We start from the raw sequence: 27756 nt of genomic DNA, 5'->3' as shown, positions 1-27756 counted from the left end.
TTCAGGAGATCTGCCCTTTGGCTGATTGAGACAGATAAGAATTTGCTCAATTCTTATCCCCGCCTCCTGTTTTTGGGAGGGAGGGTGGTAATACTATAATGCTATTCTATTGTTTGACCACCTTCTTGTTACTTTCCTCTTGAGTTTAAGACCATTTCCATTTGTTCAGTTCCAACAAGGGTAGAAGTCTGTTGGGAAAAGGTATTTTAGACATGCTTTAGATGTGTCTGACTCTCCCCCAGGAAGCGGTGGGAAGGTCTGGTGCATATCTCTGAGCTCCGGCGGGAAGGCCGTGTCGCTAATGTGGCTGATGTGGTGAGCAAAGGCCAGAGAGTCAAGGTCAAAGTGTTGTCCTTCACTGGGACCAAGACCAGTTTGAGCATGAAGGTAGGTGAGATATCCAGCCTGTTACCACATCTGATGGCCCAGGACACAAAACGACAGCAAGTGAGCTAGTTTCATTTTTTGTGTGCCTTAGGATGTGGATCAAGAGACTGGGGAAGATCTAAACCCAAATCGACGACGAAATCTTGTAGGGGAGACCAATGAGGAGACCTCTATGAGGAATCCGGACAGACCCACTCACCTCTCCCTTGTCAGTGCCCCTGAAGTAGAGGATGACTCGCTGGAGCGCAAGCGCCTTACCCGCATCTCTGACCCAGAGAAGTGGGAGATCAAACAGGTTGGGGCCATTTGCTTTCATAGCCACATAGCCATTCAGTATGTAGCATGGTGGTTAAGATTGTGGACCCTGGAGCTTGATGGCCTGGGTGACTTCTGGCCACTTACTAGCTGTGTGATTCTAAGCCAAGTTATTCTCCCTCCTTGTGCCTCAGTATGCTTTTCTGTAAAAACAGCTGGTGGTGGATTTGTGGGGACTAAGTGAGTTAATAGAAGTAAAACTCTTAGGTTAGTGCTTGCATATATGGTAATGCTATGTAAATTTTTGTTCTTGTTTTTAGCATTCATCAGTACATATCAGAACCTCGGGTGTACTAGGTACTATGTAGATGCTAGGGCTACAAAGACATGGTTCCTGCCTTTGAGGAACTCCCACATCCAGTGGAGGAGACAAATTGAAACAAAAAATTGTGAAGGTTTACCTATTACATAAGGAATGTGTAGCATGCTGTGGAACCAAGGAAAGGAGCAGAATTAGCAATAACTCTTCTGGGGAAGAGACACTTGAGCCAGGCTTTCGGGCACCATGTTGTCTTGTCCCCCAGGAATGGGATTTATGATGTTTGAGGCTCTGCAATCCTGGGTTAGAAGAGAAGAAAAACCTTAGTTTTCTACATGAAACCTCTGTATGAATTCTCCTACAAAAGAAGAGTTTTGATCTTAGCAAGTTACAAATGCTGCTTTCTGTCCTTTGGCTAGATGATTGCTGCTAATGTTCTTTCCAAAGAAGAGTTTCCAGACTTTGATGAAGAGACTGGCATTCTTCCTAAAGTGGATGATGAAGAAGGTAACTAGCCACTGGGATTGAGCAGGAAAATGGATTGGGAGGAAAGTGGGAAAGTTGAGCTATTGGACAAGGTGCTTTATTTGTAGTTTAATCCATTTGTTCCTTGCGTCTCACCACTCATCTAAGAACAAGGGTCTCTCACTGATGGAAGCAAAAATATTCATGTTTCTGGCAAACATTTGTGTATTATTATGCTTGGTGCTTATAATAAGTTTTCAAGAGAGAAAATGTTAAATTATATTTTGAGGATTAAATTTTATCTCATATTCTTAGTAATTGTTCTGAAAACCCTGGGTCCACTTACATGAACTCTGAATTGCCCTAGAAACAATTTTTAACTCAGTCCATTAACAATTTTTCAAAATTGTGACATAAATCCTGTAGCGGAACATACATAATTTATATAACAATAGTAAATGAGCACCTACTAAATGAACATCTACACACCTACCTACCAGTAAAGTAGAGCTGTACCAGCACCTTTGACCCCCTACATGCCCCTCTGATTAGATCTTTCTCCTTCCTCTGTGCGTCCACCCTCTTAAATTTTGTGTTACTCATTTCCTCACTCTTAACATTTTGTTACCTACTGTATATATTTGTCCCTAAACATTAGTTTGTTTTTGAACTTAATTTTTTCGATTCATTATCATTCTTTTGGTACTTATCTATGTTGATTTTTATAGTTTTATCTCATTTTCATTGCTAGAGTGTTGCTCTATCTAAATTTACCATAATTTATCTATTTTATTTTTGATGGGCATATGGGCTGTTTCTGGTCTTTATTTACCTTTATGGGTAATGCTATTATAAAATGCCTATACTTGTCTCTTGCTGCACATATGCAAGACCTTCTCTTTTTTTCCAAATATTGAGAATTACTGGGTGGTAGGAAATGTGCATGTTCAACTTTACCAGCAGTCCAAATTGTTTTCTAAAGTTTTTGTACCAATTTACATTTTTAATGTAAGTGTGAGTGAGTTCCTCTTGCTCCACACTTAAAAAAAATACATATTTTTTTATGGATTTCAGAGAGGAAGGGAGAGAGAGAGATGGAAATATCAATGATGTGAGAGAATCACTGATTGGCTGCCTTTTGCATGCCCCCACTGGGGATCAAGCCCACAACTGGGCATGTGCCCTTGACTGGAATCGAACCTGGGACCCTTCAGTTCATAGGCTGATGCTCTATCCACTGAGCCAAACCAACAGGGTCCTATGGCTCCACATTCTTGCCAACATTTGGTATTGTCCCTTTGTCCAACTTAATTCTTTTTTTGTGTGTGTGTGCGACTCTATTGTGGGTTAAGAGTAAATTCCATGATTAAGTTGGATGGCAAGTACCTTAGTACCATCTAGAAGAATATCAGAGCAGCATTTTCCACAGGCTTAATGTCTTTTGAAAGTAGCTCTGGTTAGTTCTTGGGTGGGAGCACAAATGCCCTAGAAATGGCTGGAGACCTGGGGTAACAAGACACCTGGGTATGGTTTTACTTGCATTTCTGTCCTTTTGACCTTGGGAGCCAAATTTGGTAATGATTGCTGGTGCCTATGGAAATTAATCCTTTTGATGAAAATGGTTGGTCACTTCTCTCTTTTGTTTTTGACTGATTTTTCTTTTTGGGGGACTTTTAGATGAGGACCTTGAGATCGAACTGGTTGAGGAAGAGCCTCCCTTCCTGAGAGGGCACACCAAGCAAAGCATGGACATGAGCCCTATTAAAATTGTTAAGGTGAGAAATGCTGGGACTCTAATCTGGACTTGTCAAGTGAACTTCTTTCTTAATGTAACAATTCAGTTTTTCACAGCAGTTTATTAATCTGTGTAAGCAGAACTCAGGCCACAGGAGGTAGTATTGACTGTTGATTAGGGTCTAGAACAGCCGTGGGCAAACTACGGCCCTCGGGCCGGATCCGGCTGTTCTATCCGGTTCTCTTGCTCTCCCCTCCGCTCCTTTACTTTGAATTTATATTAGTTCACACAAACACTCCATCCATGCTTTTGTTCCAGCCCTCCGGTCCAGTTTAAGAACCCATTGTGGCCCTCGAGTCAAAAAGTTTGCCCACCCCTGGTCTAGAATATTTTTGGTTTTAAAAGGATATTGACCCTGCTTTTGCCTTTGTAATTCTTTTTTTTTTTTAATTTTATTTTTTAATTGTTTGAAGTATTACAAATAGTAGAACATATGTCTCCTTTTTTTCCCCCAGCCTTTGTAATTCTTTTACTTTTTTTTTTTTTTTTCTTTCTTTCTTTCTTTCTTTCTTTCTTTCTTTCTTTCTTTTTTTTTTTTTTGAGGAAGCAAAGATAAATATGTGTGCTTGATCTACCATCACAATTATGCCCAGGCCTTAGGGCTTGAGTCATAACCTTGCATAGTCAAAGGCAATTTGGAAGGGTTCACTTGCTGTTGGCCCCTAACATAAAGCTATTAGCACTGGGTGTTGTGGCCTATCTGTCAGGAGAAGAATTCATGGAACAGTTAAGATAAAATTTTAGATTTGGAAAAGGGTTTTCTTAAAGGTTTCTCAGCCCAACCACCCATTCAGTGCTTGTATTCACCCATGGATCCTTCTGCAGTGTTCCTCCGTTTGGTCTTCTCACATCTGCTTGACATTGTTGGTGGCTCATTCTACCTGCAGGTGGATCTGATCATTAGTTCTTTAGGTGGAACTGAAATCTGTCTTCCAGAAGTGTCCACGTTGGTCTTCATTTTATTTTATTATTTTATTTATTTTTTTAAAAAATATATTTCTTTATTGATTTCAGAGAGGAAGGGAGAAGGAGAGAGAGATAGAAACATCAATGATGAGAGAGAATCATTGATCAGCTGCCTCCTGCACACCCCCCACTGGGGATCGAGCCCGCAACCCAGGCACGTGCCCTTGGCCGGAATCGAACCTGGGACCCTTCAGTCCTTAGGCAGATGCTCTATCCACTGAGCCAAGCCAGCCAGGGCAACATTGGTCTTCATTTTAGTTTCTTGGGTCCATACAGAAGAATTTTTATTCCTTTATTTTTAAAAAATATTTTTATTGATTTCAGAGAGGAAGGAAGAGGAAGAGAGAGAAACATCAGTGATGAGAGAGTATCATTGATTGGCTGCCTCCTGCACGCCCCCTCCTGGGGATCAAGCCTGCAACCCGAGCATGTGCCCTTGACTGGAATCGAACCCAGGACCTTCCAATCTGCAGTCCAATGCTCTATCCACTGAGCCAATCTAGCTAGGGCTTTATCCCTTTCTTATATGTTCTATCTCTCTTGGGGTTCTCAATTTTAAGTCAACATCTGCAATTCCTTCAGTGATTTATTATTGTCCTTGTTCATTTTCTCTGAATTAGCTACATTTTCTTTCTTTCATGTAGTCTGGTATGTTGATATGAACTTTTTTTCTAGGTGGGTCTTATTTTTTAGATTCAAGTGGTTTAACATCTACATTTTATTTCCTGGACATTTAATGCATGCTGGGATCCCACTCTAATGTTGCTTTGTCATCTGTTGCATTAGAACCCAGATGGCTCGCTCTCTCAAGCAGCTATGATGCAGAGTGCCTTGGCCAAAGAAAGACGGGAACTCAAGCAAGCCCAACGGGAAGCCGAGATGGATTCTATTCCCATGGGACTCAACAAACATTGGGTTGATCCTTTGCCTGATGGTAGGACCCTAGGAGGCAGGGTGTGCACCTAAAAAAAATATCTGACACTTTAAAGTTTGCTGGGAGAGGCACTGCCAGCACATACCAAAGATTTAGCCTTGGGTTTGGTGATTTGCTTTTTCCTTTAGTTAAAGCTTGTTTTTTTAAACAAATGTTTAAAATACAAAATGCTTTAGTAACCCTGATAAAATTATTAAACTGGCTGAGTTTTTCTACTAAATAACTTAAGAATAATACAGCTTTGAAACTTCCCTTTTCATATAATTTTTTTGTACAAAAAATATTAACTAACTGCTGGATATAGTCATGACAAGTATTTTGTTAATTTGTGTTAGGCAACTGGGGATACAGATGCTTTGATGAGACTTACAATTTAGTGGGGAAGATTATGTTTATCAAATAATTACCAAATAACTAACGAAATCATGCCAGTGCTATATGAAGAAGTACGGATAGTGTAGTTGGCTGCAGTGGGTCACTTCCCTGGGAAAGTCTGTTAAAGGGGGCTAGGGAGTGTGTTCTAGGTTGAGGACTAGCCTGTGCTGAGGCTGTGAGGTGGGAAAGAAGGCCTGTGTGGCTGGAATACAGAGAGTAATAGGTGAGTGGTGGGGGATGAAGAAGGAAGGCCAGGACTCGGTAGGTGGTATTAGGAATTAGGGCTCAATTCTGAAGTTCACTGGGAAATGTTGCATCGTTCTTTTTTTAAAATAATATATTTTTAAAATTCATTTCAGAAAGGAAGGAAGAGGGGGAGAGAGAGAGATAGAAACATCAATGATGAGAGATAATCATTGATCAGCTGCCTCCTTCACGCCCCCTACTGGGGATCGAGCCTACAACCCGGGCATGTGCCCTTGACTGGAATCGAACCCGGGACCCTACAGTCCATAGGCCGACGCTCTAGCCACTGAGCCAAAGCGGCTAGGTCTGTGCATAGTTCTAAGCAGGAGTGTGGCATGATCAGAGTTGCATTTCTAAAGGATTTTGAGGGTGCCTTGAAGAATGGCAGGAATAGATACTGCGATAAATTAGGAGGCTTTTATAATACTAGTTCAGAGGTGAGAGGATGGTGGCTTGAACACAGAGCTAACAGAGGAGGGATGTACTGGAAAAATCTGATTTGTTGAATGTGGAGGAGGGGGCAGTGGGGTAGCTTGAAGACAATATTAAGTTACTTGTTTCCTTTACAGCGGAAGGCAGGCAGATTGCTGCCAACATGAGGGGTATTGGGATGATGCCCAATGACATCCCCGAGTGGAAGAAGCATGCCTTTGGGGGCAACAAAGCTTCTTATGGAAAAAAGACCCAGATGTCAATCCTTGAGCAGAGAGAGAGCCTGCCCATCTACAAACTAAAGGAGCAGCTGGTCCAGGTGAGAAGCCCCTTAATGATATATTGGTCTGGGAATAAGATGACATGTTTTAATTGAAATTAGCTGGACAGGTATGTGAAATGACTTTTCTAAAGGGGATAGGAAAAAATCCAGAACATTTCCAAGTGGGTTTTTTTAAAAAAAATATATTTTTATTGATTTTAGAGAGGAAGGGAGAGGGAGAGACAGAAACATCAATGATGAGAGAGAATCTCATTGATGGGTTGCCTCTTGCATGCCCCCTACTGGGGATTGAGCCCGCAACCCAGGCATGTAATCTTACATCCTGGTTGTAATCTTACCATATGTATACTAAGTATTGTGTATGCTTTTTTCTCCTTTAGTGTTAGGACATACGCATTCATTATTTCACTCCAGAGTAATGTGTGGCAAATTTTAATGACCTTTTTGTATTCTGTTGGCTTTCAGGCTGTCCATGACAATCAGATCCTGATTGTTATCGGAGAGACGGGATCTGGGAAGACAACCCAGATCACCCAGTATCTGGCGGAGGCGGGCTACACTTCCAGGGGCAAGATTGGATGTACCCAGCCCAGAAGAGTGGCAGCCATGTCAGTGGCCAAAAGAGTGTCAGAGGAGTTTGGTTGTTGCTTAGGCCAAGAGGTAAGTGGGTAGTGAAGCTGTTCAGTAAAATCCCTGAAGAAAGGGTAAGGCCAGGTCTCAGATCTCTATCTGTAAAGTGGGAATAAATGCAACCTTTTTTCAGGTTTCTCCTGAGGGAGAGAGGTTCTCATTGTCATCATTGATATGTTCAGGATCAAGTCCAAGGTTGATTTTACTATGAGGAAATCACCGTACATCTTGGTTAAATTCTAGTCTATCAAGATTACGGTAAAGGTTTGACTGGGCTGAAATCTTACCTGGTGATTACACGAAGGAGAGATTTGTGTCTAAAATTTTGAACTTCTGCTTTAGGTGGGCTATACCATTCGATTTGAGGACTGTACCAGCCCTGAAACAGTCATCAAGTACATGACAGACGGGATGTTGCTCCGAGAGTGCCTGATTGACCCTGACCTCACGCAGTATGCGATCATCATGTTGGATGAGGCGCATGAGAGAACAATTCACACAGATGTGCTCTTTGGATTGTTGAAGAAGGTAACTGGGTACACTTTGGTGACCCTCCTAGCTGTTGAGAACTGAATTCTGGGGATTTGAGTACCTGTGCCTTTTTGGGTAATCCTTTATTAAAAATTTTTTAAACTTAAAAAATTTTTTTTTAAATTGATTTCAGAGAGAGTAAGGGAGAGGGGGAGAGAGATACAAACTTAAATGATGAAAGAATCATTGATCAGCTGCCTCCTACTGGGGATTGAGCTCATAACCCGGGCATGTGCCCTGACTGGGAATTGAACCATGACTTCCTGGTTCATAGGTTGATACTCAACCACTGATCACACCGGCCGGGCAGGGTAGTCCTTTTTAGTAAGCCATATCACATTTCCCTTTAGACAGTTCAGAAGCGGCAGGACATGAAGCTGATTGTCACCTCAGCTACGTTGGATGCAGTGAAGTTTTCTCAGTACTTCTATGAAGCTCCCATCTTCACCATCCCTGGTCGAACATATCCAGTGGAAATATTGTACACAAAGGAACCTGAGACAGATTATCTGGATGCCAGCTTGATCACCGTCATGCAGATCCATTTAACAGAACCACCAGGTAGGGGGAAAGAGGATTTTTTCCTCTTAGGCCAAAAGTCAATGTAGTTACCTTTTTCATTCAGCTTTCTAAAAATGCCTTTTAAATATTGTGTCAGGCTTACATGTTTGGAATGGTGGTGGTAAAAATAGAAATAAGATTGGTGTGCAGGGTTTAATGCACCTGTTTAAACATGGACATGAATTACAAATAAGTAAACAGAATAAACAGAGACGGATAAAAACCTCTTTATTAGAGGTTGGAATTTGAGTGTGTTTTCTGTCATTTGGAGCTCTGTTAATGCCATTATGGGCTTTGGATAGAAGACACACACAAAAAATAAATTAATGTCCTATTCTCTTCTTAGGTGACATCCTAGTCTTTCTGACTGGTCAGGAGGAGATCGACACTGCCTGTGAGATCCTATATGAAAGAATGAAATCCCTGGGACCTGATGTTCCAGAGTTGATTATCCTCCCAGTGTACTCTGCTCTTCCCAGTGAGATGCAGACCCGAATCTTTGACCCAGCTCCACCTGGCAGCAGAAAGGTAACCCTGGGCAGAAATGAAGCTCCCTTGTGCTGGCCCTAATGGGGATTGCTTAGATATATGTAAGTCTTGTTTATGTTTTAGAGACTGCTCCAGTCAGTTTGTTAAGGAATGTGGGTTTTCCATGTGATCCCGGCTTATCTTCTCTTTTTCACTGGACAAATATTTTTTGAGCATCTTTCAGGCTTTGGGGTAGAACCAGGGTGGGCAGTTTGAAGACAGGCCTCTCTCTACTGTGAGGCATCCACCAGCAGACAAGCCTTTAACATGTAGTGTGAAAGTGCTACTGGTGCTCTGGATACCCAGAGGGGGAGAACCCAATCCTGTATTCTTATAGGAAGTAAGGATCCAAGCTAGTCTTGAAGAACACGTGGTTGTTCATCTAAGCAAGAAGGGAGGGAGGACAGGTGTTCTGAGTAGACAGCATAGCCTGTGACATGTGACAGCCTAGAGGCAAGAGAGTGTGGCCATTTCAGGGAGCTGTGTAGTTCCAGTAGTTGGAACTGACTGTGCATGTGCGCGTGTGCATGAGGTGATGGGAAAGGAGAGAGGGATTTTTTAAAATAACAGCTTTATTGAGATATAATCTTCATACCATACAAGTTACTTCTTTAAAGTACACAATTCAATGATTTTTAGTATATTCACAGAATTGTGCAATCATTAATTACCATTATTAATGGCAATTAATCATTAATCACTACAATTTTAGAACAATTTTATCACCTCCCCCTCCCCCCCCCCCAAAAAAATAAACCATACTTGAATCCTTTAGCAATCACCCTCTATTCACCTCTCTGCTCAGCCTCTGGAAACCACTAATCAGTTTTTTGTCTCTCTGAATTTACCTATTCTGAGTGTTTCATATAAGTGGGATCATATAATATGTGGTCTTCGGTAACTAGCTTCTTTGATGTAGCATGTTTTCAAAGTTCATCCATGTTCTAGTATGTATAAGTATTTCATTTATTTTTATTGCCAAATACTCTATATAATAAAAGCCTAATATGCTAAGTGTCCAGTCATCTGGTTGTCCGTTCAAACAATCAAAGCGTAATATGCTAATGATATGGTAAGGCTGCTCAACCGCTCACTATGACGTGCACTGACCACCAGGGGGCAGACAGTCGACCAGTCGCTATGACGTGCACTGACCACCAGGAGGCAGATGCTCCAACTGGTAGGTTAGCTTACTGCTGGGATCCTGCCAATTGGGACTGAGCACTGAGCTAGACGAGCCGGACACGCCCTGCAGCCCTCCTGTAGTCCCTCCCCAGCTGGCCAACCTCCCACGTCCCTCCCTGGCCCCAATCGAACAACGGTGGAGTCCCTTGACCTGGCCTGTGCCCTTTTGCAATCTGGGACCCCTCGGGGGATGTTGGAGAGCCGGTTTCGGCTCTACCCTGCAGGCCAGGCCAAGGGACCCCACTGGTGCACGAATTTGTGCACTGGGCCTCTAGTTGTAGAATATTATTCTATATCCAAAATATGGATGTACCACATTTTGTTTATCCATCAGTTGATGGATTTGGGTTGTTGCCACATTTTAGCTATTATGAATAATGCTGCTATGAACATTTGTTTACAAGTTTTTGTATGGACATATGTTTTCATTTCCTTAGGAATGGAAAACAGATGGATTTGAAAAACATTAAAGAGTTAGACTGGACAAGACATAGTGGGTGCCTGAAGTGTAGGGGAGAAGGGCAGGGGAGAAGTCAGGAATGACTCCCAGGGTTCTGGCTTGGGGCAGCTGGATGGAAGATGGTGCTGAGGCGGGAAACATGGAAGAGGAGCAGGTTTGGGGGGGAAGATTGTGATTTCTTCTCTGTTCTGTTCCTGATCATTAGACTTTTTTTTTTGAGACGGCTTCTGCAGCTCTGTGGCAGGTAGAAGCCTCTCAGGGCCGGTAAGGTGCTGGCATGATTTGAGATGTTCTGGTGCCTCCTAGCAATGATTTTTCCAAGCAATTGTGTTTTATTAGCTGAACCTCTGGGTGGAAGAGCAGTGGCAGTGCCAAGCTGAGACCAATAATTTTCTAGATCACGTATACTGCTGCATGCACGCAAACTGTGAAATTCCTCTGCTGCCTCATGGTTCATTTTATGATTAGGAAGAAGAAAAAAACTCCCTCTTGTTCCACATACACAAACAGCCCATTTTGTAGTCCAGATGTCCCCGTGGGGGAAGAAAATCTCATTTTGCCCTGGCACATGTGATGCCAGGAAGTCTATGCTTTCCCAGGGTGCTAGAAAATTAAAATTGTAGTAATCAACATTGGATCTAGAAAATGAGATATGTAGCCATTTGCATCAAATGAAATTGGCTTTGAGTGGCCTTTGCTTTTTCCTATTCCACTTTTCCTCTCAGGTACGCACCCCCCTTCCAATCCCAAGCTAACCCTTAAAAGAAAGGCACCTCCCCTTTTGAAGCCAAACTGAGATTAAGTGCTCTCTAATCCTGTAGAGAGGGAGATTACCGCACACTTCTTTGGGAAGATGTTTGAGTTCAGAAGTCCTATTTCCTACCTCTTTAAAGTATACAGCTCAGGGTGAGCCTGGTTAGCTCAGTCCAGCTGTGTCCCCTTCATCTGCAGGTCGTGATTGCCACCAACATTGCAGAGACATCGCTGACTATTGACGGCATCTACTATGTGGTGGACCCTGGATTTGTGAAGCAGAAAGTTTACAATTCCAAGACAGGGATTGACCAGCTCGTGGTGACTCCTATTTCTCAGGTATGGCAGCTTCTACCAACAGTTTTCCTGAAAATCATGGTCAATCCATTTCTGACTTTTTTTATGGTTTTGTATTTTGAACTTTATTGTTTTCGAAGATGAACTTTTAAGGTCCTGGGTGCTTTCGTGAGAAGATTTTGTGTTGTTTGTTTTTAATCTTTGGAATAGTGTTTCAACATTAAAAAGCACCATAAAATTTGAACTTAAAATAAGTTAGAATCCTAACACCATAGATTATCTAATATGGATAGTAAGAACCTATTTTTAAAGTACTGTACTTAGCCAGAGATATCTGAGATAGTAGCAATTCATGAGATGACAATGTGTTTTTTGGTAATTATGAAATAATTTTCTGCCTAAATTATATTTAAAAACAAATAATCTGATTATCCTTTTTGAGGGCAAGTTTGGCTACAATGTAGCCAACATTTAAAAAAATCATTTCTTTAACCTAACAGTTCCAATATATCTGAAAGTTAAGAATGGTTGAATACATATCTAAAGGTAATGCAAAAGGATGTTCACTGAATGACTGTTTATATTAAAAGAAACTGGAAAAATTCCCTCCAAAGGGAGGTAGTTTAATAAAATATGGTATATCCATGCCATAGAATGTGATATGGCATTAACATGGTGGTGTGTATCTATATTTAATGACATGAACATATAACTGTGATATATTATTTGAAAGAAGTGAGCTACAAAATAGCAGGAGTAGTATAAGCCAATTTTTGTTTAAAAATAGATGATGAGCACTTGTGCACAGTGTGTGTGAACCTGCCCGAGACTTGAAAGCATGTAGTTGAAATGTTAGTTGAGGTGATTTTTCAGTGGTGCTGCTGGTTACTGTGCTAATGGGTGAAGTACTTTTTTTCTTTACACTTTTTTTTTTTTGAAGTCTTTTTTTATTTTTTATTTTTATTTATTTATTTTTAAATTAATCTTTATTCAGATTATTACAATTATTTCTCCTTTTTCCCCCCATAGCTCCCCTCCACCCATTTCCCACCCCACCTTCTGCCCTTACCTCCCCCCCACTGTCCTCATTCATAGGTGTATGATTTTTGTCCATTCTCTTCATGAACCCCCCATACCCCTTTCCCCCTGAGAATTATCAGTCCACTCCCTTTCTATGCCCCTGATTCTATTATATTCACCAGATTATTCTGTTCCTCAGGTTTTTAATTCACTTGATTTTTAGGTTCGCTTGTTGATAGATATGTATTTGTTGTTCATAATTTTTATCTTTACTTTTTTCTTCTTCCTCTTCTTTAAGAATACCTTTCAGCATTTCATATAATACTGGTTTGGTGGTGATGAACTCCTTCAGCTTTTTCTTATCTGTGAAGCTCTTTATCTGCCCTTCAATTCTGAATGATAGCTTTGCTGGGTAGAGTAATCTTGGTTGTAGGTTCTTGCTATTCATCACATTGAAAATTTCTTGCCACTCCCGTCTGGCCTGCATAGTTTCTGTTGAGAAGTCAGCTGACAGTCTTATGGGTGCTCCCTTGTAGGTAATTAACTGTTTTTCTCTTGCTGCTTTTAATATTCTCTCTTTGTCTTTTGCTCTTGGCATTTTAATTATGATGTGTCTTGGTGTGGTCCTCTTTGGATTCCTTTTGTTTGGGGTTCTGTGGGCTTCCTGGACTTGTAAGTCTATTTCTTTCACCAGGTGGGGGAAGTTTTCGGTCATTATTTCTTCAAATAGGTTTTCAGTATCTTGCTCTCTCTCTTCTTCTGGCACCCCCATAATTCTGATGTTGGTACGCTTGAAGTTGTCCCAGAGTCTTCTTACATTATCTTCAACTTTTTGGATTTTTTTTTTTGCTTTTTGCTTTTTCGGTTGAGTGTTTTTTGCTTCTTTGTATTTCAGTTCTTTGACTTGATTCTTGTGTTCCTCTATTCTGTTTTTGGGTCTCTGTATAATATTTTTTATTTCAGTCAGTGTATGTTTAATTTCTAGTTGGTCCTTTTTCATATCTTCGAGGGTCTCGTTATATTTATCGGCCTTTTCTAGGATATTCTTAAAAAGCCTTATAACCGTGGTTTTGAATTCTATATCCAGTCGTTTATTTTCCTCCATTTCTTTCGTTTGTGATCTGATTCTTTGAGGCCGTATTTTCACTGCTTCCCTGAGTTGGTAAGGTAGATATTTGTGCTAGGTTTCCAATATGGCCCAGTGGGTCTGCCTCCCCACTTAACCTGAGGTGGACACTCTTGGTGCACCCCTTTGTGGACTGTGTGTACAGCCTTGTTGTAATTAAGTCTTTATTGTTGTTGGTATCACTGGGAAGAATTGACCTCCGGGCCAGTTGGCTGTAAGGATCAGCTGTGTCTATGCTGGGAGAAGTTCGGTGCTGGAGACAGACTTATAGGATTAGACTTGCCAAATTGCTATAGCCTCTGTGCTCAGCTTGGATGGGGTGGAGTCTCAGTCTTGGCTTCCTGTCAGCCTTGCCCTTGCGCGCATGTGCGCTTTCAGTCCTCCGCCTTCCCCAGCTCGAGTCTCCGCCTGAGAGTCCAGACTCCCCCCACAAGAGCGTGGGTCCCCAGGGGCTCGCCTGGAACTGGGGTTCACTGCAGTCAGAACTGGGGCTCAGTGCCGTCAGGAGCCTCTGACTCCCTTCCACTAGGGAAAGCCTGTGGCAACCTCCGCAGCCTTTGTGTGCACTGGCCCGCGCGCGCCTTCAGACTTCTGCCTTTCCCAGCTCGAGTCTCCGCCCGAGAGTCCAGACTCCCCCCGTAAGAGCGTGGGTCCCAAGGGTTCGCCCGGAACTGGGGTTCAGTGCAGTCAGAACTGGGGTTCAGTGCGGTCGGAGGCTTCCTTCCCCCTTCCGCCAGAGAAAGTCAGCCAGGCTCTCAGCCGCCCTTCCTCTCTGCGCGCACAAAGCCCCTTTGCCGTACCTCCAATTCTCTGTGAGCTTTTCTCCTTCCTTCTAGTTATAGAATTTTCACTCAGCCAGCTTTCCTGTGGTTCTGGATGGTGTCCGTTCTGTCTTTTAGTTGTAGTTTTGAAATTGTTGTGTGAGGCAGCAGTTTAGGTGTTTACCTATGCCGCCATCTTGGTTTCTCTCCTTCTTTACACTTTAAAAAAAAAAGTGTTTTTATTGATTTCAGAGAGGAAAGGAGAGATAGAGAGAGATAGAAACATCAATGATGAGAATCATTGATTGGCTGCCTCTTGCATGCCCTCTACTGGGGATTGAGCCCACAACCCGGAATCAAACCCAGGACCCTTCAGTCCACAGGCCAATGCTCTATACAGCTAGGGCCATCAGGCTATTTTCATTTTGCAACTCCAGTAATAGTAGCTAACACTTGCAGGGTACTTACTAAGTGCCTTACCAGGCACTGTCCTAGGTGCTTTCACTTACATGAACGGATTACATTCTTGTGTCAGTACTTTGAGGTAGATATTATTATCGTCATTTCTCAGATGAGACTGAGACACAGAGGGGTTAAGGTCACACAGCTGGTGGAGCCAGGATTTGAGCCTGGGCAGTTTGTATGTGTGCTCTGTACCACTTCTCGGGTGGTGCAGGCAATGCACAGAGATCGAGAAATAAGTTACACTTGCCCTCTCTCATTTGGAGAGACATCTTAGAATGCTGTGGAGTCTGCCACCTTGTGTGGTTAGTGACCTTTCATACTACATCCTTTGTTTGGAGCTGACATAGGAATTTGTAAATCCTGTTACCATTTGTAAGACAGGTTGTTTTGTCAAAAAATGGGCCTCTTCAGTTTGCTATTCAATGTTTCCTAGCAACCTGTGGCTAAACTACATATTTATATATATATACATATTTTTAAATATGTTTTTATTGATTTTAGAGAGCAAGGAAGGGAGATAGATAGATAGAAACATTTTTAAAAAAATCTTTATTGTTCAGATTATTACAGTTGTTCCTCTTTTTTCCCCCCATAGCTCCCCTCCACCTGGTTCCCACCCCACCCCATGCCCTTACCCTCCCCGCCCCCCACTGTCCTCATCCATAGGTGTATGATTTTTGTCCAGTCTCTTCCCATACTCCCCACAGCCCTTTCCCCGCGAGGATTGTCAGTCCACTCCCTTTCTATGTCCCTGATTCTATTATATTCACCAGATTATTCTGTTCATCAGATTTTTTATTCACTTGATTTTTAGATTCACTTGTTGATAGATATGTATTTGTTGTTCATAATTTTTATCTTTACCCTTTTCTTCTTCCTCTTCTTAAAGAATACCTTTCAGCATTTCATATAACACTGGTTTGGCGGTGATGAACTCCTTTAGCTTTTTCTTATCTGTGAAGCTCTTTATCTGACCTTCAATTCTGAATGATAGCTTTGCTGGGTAGAGTAATCTTGGTTGTAGGTTCTTGCTATTCATCACTTTGAATATTTCTTGCCACTCCTATCTGGCCTGCATAGTTTCTGTTGAGAAATCAGCTGACAGTCTTATGGGTGCTCCCTTTTAGGTAATTAACTGTTTTTCTCTTGCTGCTTTTAATATTCTCTCTTTGTCTTTTGCTCTTGGCATTTTAATTATGATATGTCTTGGTGTGGCCCTCTTTGGATTCCTTTTGTTTGGGGTTCTCTGCGCTTCCTGGAGTTGTAAGTCTATTTCTTTTACCAGGTGGGGGAAGTTTTCAGTCATTGTTTCTTCAAATAGGTTTTCAGTATCTTGCTCTCTCTCTTCTTCTGGAACCCCCATAATTCTGATGGTGGTATGCTTGAAATTGTCCCAGAGGCTCCTTACACTATCTTAGTATTTTTGGATTCTTTTTTTTCTCTCTTTTTTTTTTTTCTTTTCCGGTTGAGTGTTTTTTGCTTCTTTGTATTTCAAATCTTTGGCTTGATTCTTGGGATCCTCTAGTCTGCTGTTGGATCTCTGTATATTATTTTTTATTTCAGTCAGTGTATGCTTAATTTCTAGTTGGTCCTTTTTCATATCCTCGAGGGTCTCACTAAATTTATCGGCCTTTTCTAGAAAATTCTTGAAAAACCTTATAACCGTGGTTTTGAACTCTATAGCCTCCATTTCTTTCATTTGTGACCTGTTTCTTTGTCTCTGCATTTTGGCTGCTTCCCTGTGTTGATAGAGTGGCTTTGTATGCTAGGTGTCCTATAGGACCCAGTGGCTCAGCCTCCCCAGTTACCTGAGGTGGACACTCTTGGTACACCCCTTTGTGGGCTGTGTGCACAGTCTTGTTGTAGTTAAGCCTTGATTGTTGTTGGTATCACTGGGAGGAATTGACCTCCAGGTCAGTTGGCTGTGAGGATCAGCTGTGTCTACGATGGGAGAACTTCTGTGCTGGAGACACCCTTATGAGACAAGACTTTCTTCAGTGGGGCTTTGGTGCTCACTGAGTCTGCCCCCTGAGTGTGTCCCTTATGGATCTGAGGAGTTGTAATCTGGATGGTCCTACTCTGACCCCTCGGTACACTGGCTCTTGGATCTCCAAGGAGATGCTAATTTAGCCTCTGCCTGAGGCCACCCAGCAGGAGCTATGGAGAGATTCCTCTTCTTCGTTTGGGTTTTGGAGGTGCCCAGATGAGGCCCAGCTGTGAAGCAGTGGAAGCTGCTGTGGGGCCTTGGGTCTTCTTTTGGATGTTCTGGGTCTCTCTGACTTAGCTGCAGTTTGTTAGGTAAGTTTAGATTTCAAAGGACCAGCCCATTCATATGCAAAAGCCTCTGCACACAGCTTGGATGGGGCGAGGTCTCAGGGTGGAGCAAACAGCAATGGCTTCCTGTCAGCCCTGCCCTAAGAGGCCCCTGGGTCTTAGTGTCCCTTGGTAATCGCTGCAAGCACCTCTGAGAGAAAGCCGCCCTCGAGTTCCGTCCGCTGCCTGACAGTCCAGTTTCTCCCGGTATGAGTCTGGGTCCCCAGAGTCTCGCCTGAAACTGGAGTTCAGAGCAGTCAGGAGCTTGTGTCTCCCTGCGGATTGAAAAAGCCAGTCGCGTACTCACTTGCCAGCCCTCTTCGTGCACGCGCCTCTGTACCTCTGAACTTTACTTCCGCAGCTCCTCTGAGTCTCAGTGTGCTTTTCTCTTCCCTTCTAGTTGTAGAATTTCCACTCAGCCAGTCTTCCTGTGGTTCTGGATGATGCCCGTTTTGTCTTTTAGTTGTAGTTTTGAAGTTGTTGTGCGAGGCAGCAAGTTCAGGTGTTTACTTATGCCACCATCTTGGTTTCTTAGTTTTGAAGTGGTTTTGCGAGGCAGCAAGTTCAGGTGTTTACCTATGCCACCATCTTGATTTCTCTGAGAGATAGAAACATTGATGAGAGAGAAAAATCGATCATCTACCTTCTCCATGCCCCCCACCGGGGATCAAGCCCACAACCTGGGCATGTGCCCTGACCAGTAATTAAACCAGAGACCTCTTGGTTCATGAGTCGATGTTCAATCAATTGAGCCACACTGGCCAGGCCATATCTATATTTTTTAAATTCAAAAATTAGCACTCCTCTCCCCTAAGTACAGAAGTAGTATTACATTATTTCTGAGAAATAGAAAAAATTTTAAATTACCCATAATCCTACTACCACTACTGTCATAATTTTGATGTTTTTCTTGTACACACCTTTTTTCATGTTTGTTTATTTCATGATTGTAATTCCAATAGTCCAGTAAGTATGTTTTTTATATTTTTGTTTAAGTATTTAATTTTCCTGGTTATTAAGGTAATACGTGTTCAATATTGGATATTGATAAAGTAAAGAAAATAGGACCCATCTGCAAGCCTACTGTCAGTTAGCCACAGTTAACACTTCAGGGTATTTTTCCCTAGCTTTTTCCTTCTGGTACTTTATACTAGATCATAAAGATTTTTTTTTTACAAAATCAGTATTCTATTGTTTTGTAACTTGCTTTTTCACCTATGTGAGTGAACATTTACTTCTGGCATTGAGGATATTAAACCTGATTTTTAAAATGGCCATAGTCATCGTTGGTATATTAACTATTTTAGTTCACTTACATTTTTGGCATTAACTGTCATCTTGTTTTATGCTTTGTCTTTATGTTGTGCCACACTATTTTGAAGGTATATTTCTGTGATCTTTATAATATTTCTTCCATTCTTGTCTGGATTTGCCTCACTTCAACAAACTTTCCTGAAATGTTGAGTGTTGGAGAGGGGATGATAATAACATTGGTAGTCTTGGAAATGGTCCTAAAGGAAGTGAAATAAACCCTATTTTGGATTTTTGCCAGTAGTTAAGTACCCCTCTTTTAACAGATTTCCTGGGTAAGGCTGTTAGATGATGTTTAACAGATATGTTACTTTTATATGCTCACTCCTTTAGGCTCAGGCAAAGCAACGAGCTGGCAGAGCTGGAAGAACAGGCCCAGGGAAGTGTTACAGGCTGTACACAGAACGAGCCTACCGAGATGAAATGCTGACCACCAATGTGCCGGAAATCCAGAGAACCAACTTAGCAAGCACAGTGCTCTCGCTCAAGGTAGAAATCACTGTCTTGCTAGAATGGGTTGGTGGAACAGTTCAATGCTGTGGCCTTAGTAAATTAATCTCAGTCTTATGAACCTTGTTAAATACTTTAGTAGCCTCATAGAACCATTCCCTTTGAGTGAAATGCAAATGGCTGTGATAACAGCCTTTGCACTGTGGGTCTAGGGCTAAGGTGGCATGTTTGCTGTGAACACACATTTTTTCCCCCTTACCATACTAACCAGCAAAATGTTTGCTTGTAAAAGATTTTAGTTAGGAGCATTTTATAAAAGGATATTAGAAAAATCTAATCAGTGCCAAGCTATGGACAAACATACTTCCTTCATCCCTTTAGCTTTCAGATTCAATTCTGTTCTTTTAGAACGGAAGCAAAACTCCCAGTCCAAAAACTTTGCAGAGGGAGCTATCAGTGGAGGTTTCAGACTGGCTCTCTGGGGGCTTGGTTTTCATTCTGAATCATTGCTCTTCCTCCCTCAAGCCCCAGTGAGGATCTTCATTCTCCTTTGGCAGGGGGAGCCACAAGAGTAATTTTCCAGATGATGGCACACCCCCAACCCCCAACACAGATGCTACCCTGGAGGCCTGGCACTTTGCTGGTGCAGACGGCTCTGTTGTAATTTATTATTTATTCCCTGTGAGAGAGGTTAAAACAGAGCTTCAGAGAAAAACTTGCTCCAGTCTCTGGAGTGAGAACAGAGAGGCATGTGTGGCTCAAACTTCTGCTCCAGGCTGTGTGTTCTTAACAAATTTACCTGTGAGGTCCTCTATTCTGTATTCTCCTCTCGAAAGGGAGTGCTATTAATAGTATCTGTTGTGGAGATAAATGAGATAATGCCAGGTAAAGGCAGTTGGCACATTGCTTACTGATTGCTAACATAATTTCTTATAGTCATTGTTCATACAATAAACATTTATTGGAACACCTGCTGTGTTTATGGTCACAGTCAGTTTATAGGAAAGACACAGAAAGCTTAGGTCTTACCACATCACCCTATGTACACACTTGGTTAATACATCATTTATTTGTTTCTTTTATTTATCAAATTAGGGTAACAAATGCATTGATGGCCTGCTCTGTGCCAGGCATGGAGCCTTGTGTCAGTGTATCTCACCATTATGAACTCTGAGAGTAGGGGTAGTATCTTAGTCATCTTCATATCTCTGCCACTGAATATGATACATGACACTTCCTAGATGCACAGTGGAAATTGTGTATGCAAGAGACAGGACAGTCTGGCATATTGTCTTATTTTTTTATTAATTATGGTGAAATACATAACACATTACCATTGTTACCTTTTAAAAATGTACAGTTCAGTGGCATTAATTACATGCACAGTGTTGTACAGCCATCACCACTATCCATTTCGAGAACTTTTCTATCATCCCAAACAGAAACTCTGTACCTATTAAACAACTACCCCTTTTCCCCTCCCTCCAGCCCCTGGTAATCATTATTCTACTTTCTGTTCTTTATGAATTTATTTCATGCAAGTAGAATCAAACAATATTTGTCCTTTTGTATTTGGCTTATTTTACTTAGCATAATGTTTTCAGAATTCATCATGTTGTAGCATGTTTTAAAATTTCATTCCTTTTTATGGGTGAATAATATTCCATTGTATGTGTATATCATGTGTTGTTGATCCATTCATCTATTGATGGATATTTGGGGGGGTTTTACCTTTGGCTATTGTGAATGATGCCACTGAACATTAGTGTACAAGTATCTGTTTGAGGCCCTGCTTGCAATTCTTTTGGGTATATATCTGGAAGTGGAAGTGCTGGATGATATGGAGATTCTTTGTTTTACTTATGGAGGAATCACCAAATTGTTTTTCATTCCCACCAGCAATGTATGGGGATTCCTATTTCTCCATATCCTTGCCAATACTTATTTTCTGGTTTTTGTGTGTGTGTATTTTTAATAACCATCCTCCTAGTAGTATGAAGTGGAGTTTCATTGTGGTTTTCATTTGCATTTCCCTAATCACTAGTTATGTTGAGTGTCTTGTCTTTTTTTAAACGTATTTTTATTGATTTCAGAGAGGAAGGGAGAGGGAGAGAGAGATAAAAACATCAATGATGAGAGAGAATCATTGATCGGCTGCCTACTGCATGCCCCACACTGGGGATTCAGTCCACAACCTGGGCATGTGCCCCGACTGGGAATCAAACTGTGACCTCCTGGTTCATAGGTTGATGTTCAAACACTGAGCCATGCTGGCCGGGTGGTTGAATATGTTTTCATGTGCTTCTTGGCCATTTTTATATCTTCTTTGGAGAAATGTCTATTCAGGTTCTTTGCCCGTTTTTAAATTGTTGAGTTGTATGTACTGTCATTTTGAGGAGTGTTTTTAAAGTTTCTGAGAAAGTATATGCTTTCTACTAGTCTTGAGTTTTGTGTGGCCCAGCCCTGGAGGTTGCTGCTAATCTTGCTGATGGCTTCCTAATTGCAATTGAAGAAACAGGAAAGAAAGCCAATAAGTAGTCTTTTTTCACTGGCAAGGCTGACCCTCCCATCACATACTTTCTTCCCTTCTCTTCTAGGCCATGGGCATCAATGACCTTCTGTCCTTTGACTTCATGGATGCCCCACCAATGGAAACCTTGATCACAGCCATGGAGCAACTGTACACACTGGGGGCCCTGGATGATGAGGGCCTGCTTACTCGCCTGGGCCGCAGGGTAGGGGACACACTTAATTTCTGGTGCTTTTGGAAAGATCCCCTGGCCAGTCTTCTTTACTCTTTTATTTTGTGCAAAATCAAGCTCTGAGGCTCTGGGTAAGTTTTGAGCACAATTCTAGATGCCTGTTTTTTAACTGCATTTCCCACTATTTTATTTTTTATTGATTTTTAGAGGGAGGAAGGGGGTGAAAGAGGGAGTCATCGATGTGAGAGAGAAATATCGATCAGCTGCCTCCCGCACATGCCCCGACCGGGATTGAAACCACAACCTGGTTATGTGCCTAACCGGGAATCGAGCCCGCAACCCTTTGGTGCATGGGACAATGCTCCAGCTAACTGAGCCACACTAGCCAGGGCTTAAGACTGTTTCTTTATGGAAAAATAAATTTTATCCACAGTCAATTTTACCTTGGGATATATTATTGAGCCTAGCCTTAATTTTAAAAGATGTCTGCAAAATTTCCACCTACTGTAACAGTAGTTATGTTCTTGATCACGTGTAGTTCATTGGGAAATAAAAACAGCAATGTCTTCTGATAGACAGGCATCCCACATCATAATGCTTGGGTAAACCTCCTATGGTCTGTTCACCAGAGTCTCACGTTGGCAAGTCCAGATGGAGCTTCCACAGGGAAGCAATTGTAGTTTCTTCTTCTCCCTCTAGATGGCAGAATTCCCTCTGGAACCAATGCTGTGCAAAATGCTGATCATGTCTGTGCATCTGGGCTGCAGTGAGGAAATGCTGACCATTGTGTCCATGCTGTCTGTGCAGAACGTTTTTTACAGACCCAAGGTAGGGAGTTCGGACCCACATTCATATGGAGATGGTGGCGAAGCTGAGTGAAATCAGCCATTGCCACTCCAGTGCTTAATGTGGATGCTTAACAGGGCCATGTAGGACTTCCTGGAACTGCTGGGTGTTCATTTAGTAGCTGCTGGGCAGAAAATAATCTTTCCCACTGTTTGGCAGGATAAACAAGCCCTCGCTGATCAGAAGAAGGCCAAATTCCACCAAACCGAAGGAGACCACCTCACCCTGTTGGCCGTGTACAATTCTTGGAAGAACAACAAGTTTTCCAACCCATGGTGCTATGAGAACTTTATCCAAGCTCGTTCTCTGCGCCGGGCCCAGGACATTCGCAAGCAGATGTTAGGCATAATGGACAGGTAACATCTGGTGTCTTTTCTCCATGTTTGAGTTGAACTTCCTTGAATGTCATGTCAGTTCATCTCTAGATGTACTGTGGAGCTATAGATTCCTCGCATAACTCTTTTCCTTCAGCTTTTCCATTTTTGTTATACTCCTCTCCATGAAAGGGTGCAGCTGAGAATCACTTCAGAATGTTCCTGAGAGCCCTGGCCAGTGTGGCTCAGTTGGTTGGAGCATCATCCCGTGCACCGAAGGGTTGCGGGTTTGATTTTCAATAAGGGCACATACCTAGGTTGTGGGCTCGATCTCCAGTTGGGGCATGTGTAGGAGGCAGCCGATCCATATTTCTCTCTCACATTGATGTTTCTCCTCTCTCTCGCTCTCTCATATCAATCAATAAGAAGTTTCTGAGAGGAAGATGATTTTTTTGTTGAAAAAAATCTATTTACAAGCATCTGAAACATTACTAGTCAAGTTAAATTAAATCTCTGGCTCTTATTGTGTCCATCTTGCCCACTTGGCAGAGCTGCCCCTTTAGTACTCTTAGGGCTTGAACAGGGTTGGGCAAACTTTTTGACTCGAGGGCCACAATGGGTTCTTAAACTGGACCAGAGGGCCGGAACAATAGCATGGATGGAGTGTTTGTGTGAACTAATATAAATTCAAAGTAAAGGAGCGGAGGGGAGAGCAAGAGAACCGGATAGAACAGCCGGATCCAGCCCGCGGGCCGTAGTTTGCCCAAGGTTGGGCTAGAAGAAGGGTCCTGGTGCCTACTCTGGGGACCCGAGATGGGGGTGTTGGGCACCGTCATCTTGGAAGATAGAATCTCTGAAAACAGAGTTGCCTCACATCTTTGTCCTCTCTCGATTTATTTTCCTGATAGACACAAGCTGGATGTGGTTTCCTGCGGTAAATCCACAGTCCGAGTGCAAAAGGCCATCTGCAGTGGATTCTTCCGAAATGCTGCCAAGAAAGACCCACAGGAGGGTTACCGGACACTGATCGACCAGCAAGTGGTTTACATCCATCCTTCCAGTGCTCTCTTCAACAGACAGCCGGAATGGTAGGTGGGCAGGCCCCAGGTCTGGGAGATGTTCTGGGCAGAGAGAACCTGTAAATCTATTGGCACTTTGTGTTTGTGCCTTTAACCCAGGGGTGGGCAAACTTTTTGACTCGAGGGCCACAATGTGTTCTTAAACTGGACCGGAGGGCCGGAACAAAAGCATGGATGGAGTGTTTGTGTGAACTAATATAAATTCAAAGTAAAGGAGCGGAGGGGAGAGCAAGAGAACCAGATAGAACAGCTGGATCCAGCCCGCGGGCCTTAGTTTGCCCACGGCTGCTTTAACCCCTTTCCCTGCTCCCCCCCAACCCCCAGCACTTCCTATTCTAACACTGCTTATATTTCTAGGGCAGCAGAAGTGTGAATTAGGCACAGTCAGACCCTTTTGAGAGAAATAAATCATGGAAATGAGAGGTAGGAAGGATCTTTGAGATCATTTAGTGCGGTAGTTTAAAAAATTTTTTCAAGTAGCATTTAAAAAAATTGTAATCTTAGTTATCCTAATATAAAGCGGATTTAAAACCATCATGCCGCCATGGTAGAAGGGTTGGGGATATGGAGCCTTGCCTGCTTGGCTTTCCCCCATCTCCTTGTGGCAGCTCCTGAGGCTCCTCTTCAGGGCCCTGGAGTTCTGTGGAGACAGCCTGAAAAACCACCGTCCCATTTCACAGAGCAGGAAACGGGCCCAGAGAAGCGGTGTGATCCACTTTGTCAATGACTAGTTGGAGCCAGAGCCAGGTCTAGAACACATGATGCTGACAGCTTTCTTGTGGTTAAGGTGTGCAGCCTCCTCAGTATTGGAGTGTGGATGTAATAGAGATACTGCAGTCTCCCGAGGGGTCAGGCAGGGGAGGTGAGAGGGTAAAATGCAAGCTCAGCCGCGGCCCATTAGGGACCAGGGTGACTGGAGACTTGATCCTGTCTTTATCCCCTCTCAGGGTGGTGTACCATGAGCTGGTGCTGACCACAAAGGAGTACATGCGTGAGGTCACCACCATCGACCCCCGGTGGCTTGTGGAGTTCGCTCCTGCCTTCTTCAAGGTCTCCGACCCGACGAAGTTAAGCAAGCAGAAGAAGCAGCAGCGCCTGGAACCCTTGTACAACCGCTACGAGGAGCCTAACGCCTGGAGAATATCCCGGGCTTTCCGGCGGCGCTGACAGGCAAGACTTGTTTGCCTCTCTTGTGGCAGTGGCCCAGGGCTTGGACTCGCTCTTATTGGTGAAAAGCTGACCATGAGGATACGATCCTAACTGGACATTTTCCAAACTTGATTTGCATTTCTTCCCTTGTGGTAAAATAGAACCAGGGATTTACACCTGGTTTGACCAGAATGTCCAGCCCGCATTACCCCAACTCACTGGGGCCACCTGGAGCTCACAGCCAACACAGGGGTTCACTGAATCATCTCCAAGAAAGGGGTAACTCGTGCAGCCCTGGGATGGGAAATGGGTTGTGAGCATCGGACACCTGGACATGCAGACAGATGGACATGATGGGGACCCTGATGCCCTAGCTGGTACTGTGTGGAGGAGGGAGCCATGAAGCTCATTGAAAGTGTTGGCCCACTTCCTGCTCCTATCCAACCCCTGTACTTTCCCTTGACCTGATAATATTTATTTTCTTAAGGAAACAAAAATGGTTTCTGTGAGGATTTCTTTGAGCTGAAAGGTTAGGATATTGGCCTGGACTCGGGGTGGGGGGTTTTAGTATCTGGGGCTTTGGTGTACATAGTGGAGAGTCCCTGAAACCAGAGCCCAGGGCCTCTTTAGGCTGAGAGGTGATACACAGCACAGATCTCCAGTCTTAGCACCTACGCTGTCGCAGCCCCGCCGCGGATCGCCCCACGATTAACCTCTTCCACTGCACAGGCTCTCAGGTCTGGCGCCTGAGTGGTTACAGATGCCACACATTGAATACAGAAGGCTGTCCCTGGCTCTGCCGCCTACCACACTCATCATGTGTAGCGTATCCTATTTCCTTTTGAAACGTGCGAGTAATCACAAAGCTTTTATTTTGTTTTCCCTGAGGTCCTCGATGGGCTTTAACAAAGGGTTTTTATGGTCAAAGCTTCCCCTCCCGTGTCCCAAACAGAAAACCAACATGACACCTCTCAGAGCCGGTTTGTGCTGCCCAGTATCTGTGCTCTGGGTCTCTCACTGAGTGGTGTGCTCTTAGCATTCTCTTGTGGAATAACCACTTCCCAGGGCCCAGTTATTTTTAAATTTTTATTAATGGATTTTTTCTTTTTTTAGAGAGAGAGACAGAGAAACATTGATTTGTTGTTCCACTTGTTTATGCGTTTGTTGGTTGCTTGTATGTGCCCTGTCCAGAGACTGAATCCACAACCTTGGCGTATCAGAGCAACACTCTACCCAACTGCGCCACCCGGCCAGGGCTTCTCACCGTTTTTGAGGAGGCTCTTGACTAGGAAAAACATCAGACAGACGCTGCCAGGCCCGATTGTGGGACGTCTGGAAAGCTGTTCTGGATGTGGAGCTTGTTTAGAAGCTCCTAGGCAGTTTGGCACCTTGTATGTTGCCTACACTACCTCCCCCATTCTAGTAAGTTCTGAAATTATGTAAATACTAGAACTGCCATAGAATTGTAGCCAGACATTAAAAGACTATGCAACATTGTAGGAAATGAAGGAATGTAGGCTGTCATTGGGCCGCAGACAAATCACTCTAAAGACACAATTCAGAGAATTCAGTGCAGAGGAGTACAGGTCAGGGAGTCTGCTGACTGAGGTCCCTGCCCCTCTTGAGCTGAGCGTGAGCCTCCGATTCTGTTTGAGTGCACTCCTCAGGAAGCCCAGGCCTGTAATTAAGGGCAGGGGATGTTTGTGTGCTAACACGTAAGGCCTTATAGGGAGAAGAGTGTAGGAGCCGACAGAGGAAACGGAAAAGGCCCTATTGGCTGGGCACCCAGCTCCCCAGTCTTAATTCCAGCCCAGGTCCAGTTCAGGAACCAACTCTGGGCTTCGTAGCCCACCTGTCCCAGATGAGTGACCAGCACTGATGGCATTGGCACCTCTGAGATCATAATCCCTGAAGATGGACTTTTGGGATAAGCTCAGTTTGAGGAGGGGATGTTTAACAGGCCAAGGTGAGAGACAGGGCTGGTCATCTTTCTGGGTTTTTGGTACAAGAAATGAAGGACCCTAGCTCTGTTCTTGAACGTCCCCCCTAGGTGCTGGGGTAACTCTCTGCTATCACAGCATGGTGGATTCCGACCTGACTGTCCATCAGGAAACGGCATACCGGCCGCATTGCCCAGTCTGCTCAGAAGGGGGCTTCCAGCAATTCGAAAGGACTCGCCTGCTGCTTACACACAATGGGGCCCTTGTTTCTCTTCCTTGAACCAATATTACCCGAGGTTGAGTGACAACCCAGGAGAGGATGTGGGTCTCATGCAGGGAGCTGGAATCTTCTTGGCCATTAAAGTCGACTGTTCACTGCACCCCTGCGGGAGCCCAGTTCAGGAGTTTCCTGCCCCTGCACATGTGCTGAGTCTGTGCTTGTTTGTGTGTGTGGGGGGGAGGGCGGGGGGAACTGTCCGCAGGGGGCATGTGTAAGCTCTACTGCTGGGTCAGGCTTCTTGGTCCTAGGTTCACCTTCAGTCTGGAGCACGGTTTGGTTTTGGCTCTCCTTTGGCCCGAGGAATTTCCTCAGGGGGCTGTTGTAGCTGTCTCCTTGGAGCAGTGCCCCTCCAATTTTAAAGCTTTGAACAGAGTTGTGAGGAGTGGCTTGTTAATGAACATTTTAGAGGTCAGAGGTCTCAGCCTGCGAGACTTTCCATGATGCTGATTCTCATCTAAATCCCTATGCCATGTGCAGGTGCTCAGGACCTGTTTCCTTTCAAATTTTACACCTTCTTGCTGTGATATCCTGGCTTGAATATGGAAATTTTATATATATTTGTATTTAAAATTTTTATTTTCCTTGCTCTAAATTTTAA

At 43.4% G+C, this 27756-nt stretch overlaps 1 protein-coding gene across 1 annotated transcript in view; it reads left to right on the top strand.

The window, feature by feature from the left end:
• The window catches only part of DHX8 (DEAH-box helicase 8), a 31677-nt gene extending 6247 nt beyond the window's left edge, over positions 1-25430 (top strand). Inside the window, exons 7-23 of the mRNA XM_080677649.1 lie at positions 243-387; positions 479-682; positions 1381-1468; positions 3104-3201; positions 4974-5121; positions 6312-6493; positions 6923-7117; positions 7430-7615; positions 7969-8179; positions 8526-8707; positions 11304-11444; positions 18732-18887; positions 21446-21583; positions 22250-22378; positions 22556-22752; positions 23619-23798; positions 24737-25430. Of these exons, the coding sequence (XP_080533775.1) occupies positions 243-387; positions 479-682; positions 1381-1468; positions 3104-3201; positions 4974-5121; positions 6312-6493; positions 6923-7117; positions 7430-7615; positions 7969-8179; positions 8526-8707; positions 11304-11444; positions 18732-18887; positions 21446-21583; positions 22250-22378; positions 22556-22752; positions 23619-23798; positions 24737-24956 (2800 nt within the window). The 3' untranslated portion in view covers positions 24957-25430. The remainder of the gene's footprint in view (positions 1-242; positions 388-478; positions 683-1380; positions 1469-3103; positions 3202-4973; positions 5122-6311; positions 6494-6922; positions 7118-7429; positions 7616-7968; positions 8180-8525; positions 8708-11303; positions 11445-18731; positions 18888-21445; positions 21584-22249; positions 22379-22555; positions 22753-23618; positions 23799-24736) is intronic.
• The last annotated feature ends 2326 nt before the right edge of the window (positions 25431-27756 follow it).

The sequence above is a fragment of the Plecotus auritus genome (genome assembly GCF_963455305.1).
Source record: "Plecotus auritus genome assembly, chromosome: 7".
Lineage (NCBI taxonomy): Eukaryota > Metazoa > Chordata > Mammalia > Chiroptera > Vespertilionidae > Plecotus > Plecotus auritus.
The sequence above is the reverse complement of the archived record's forward strand: the minus strand, read 5'-3'. Positions and strand labels throughout refer to the sequence as shown.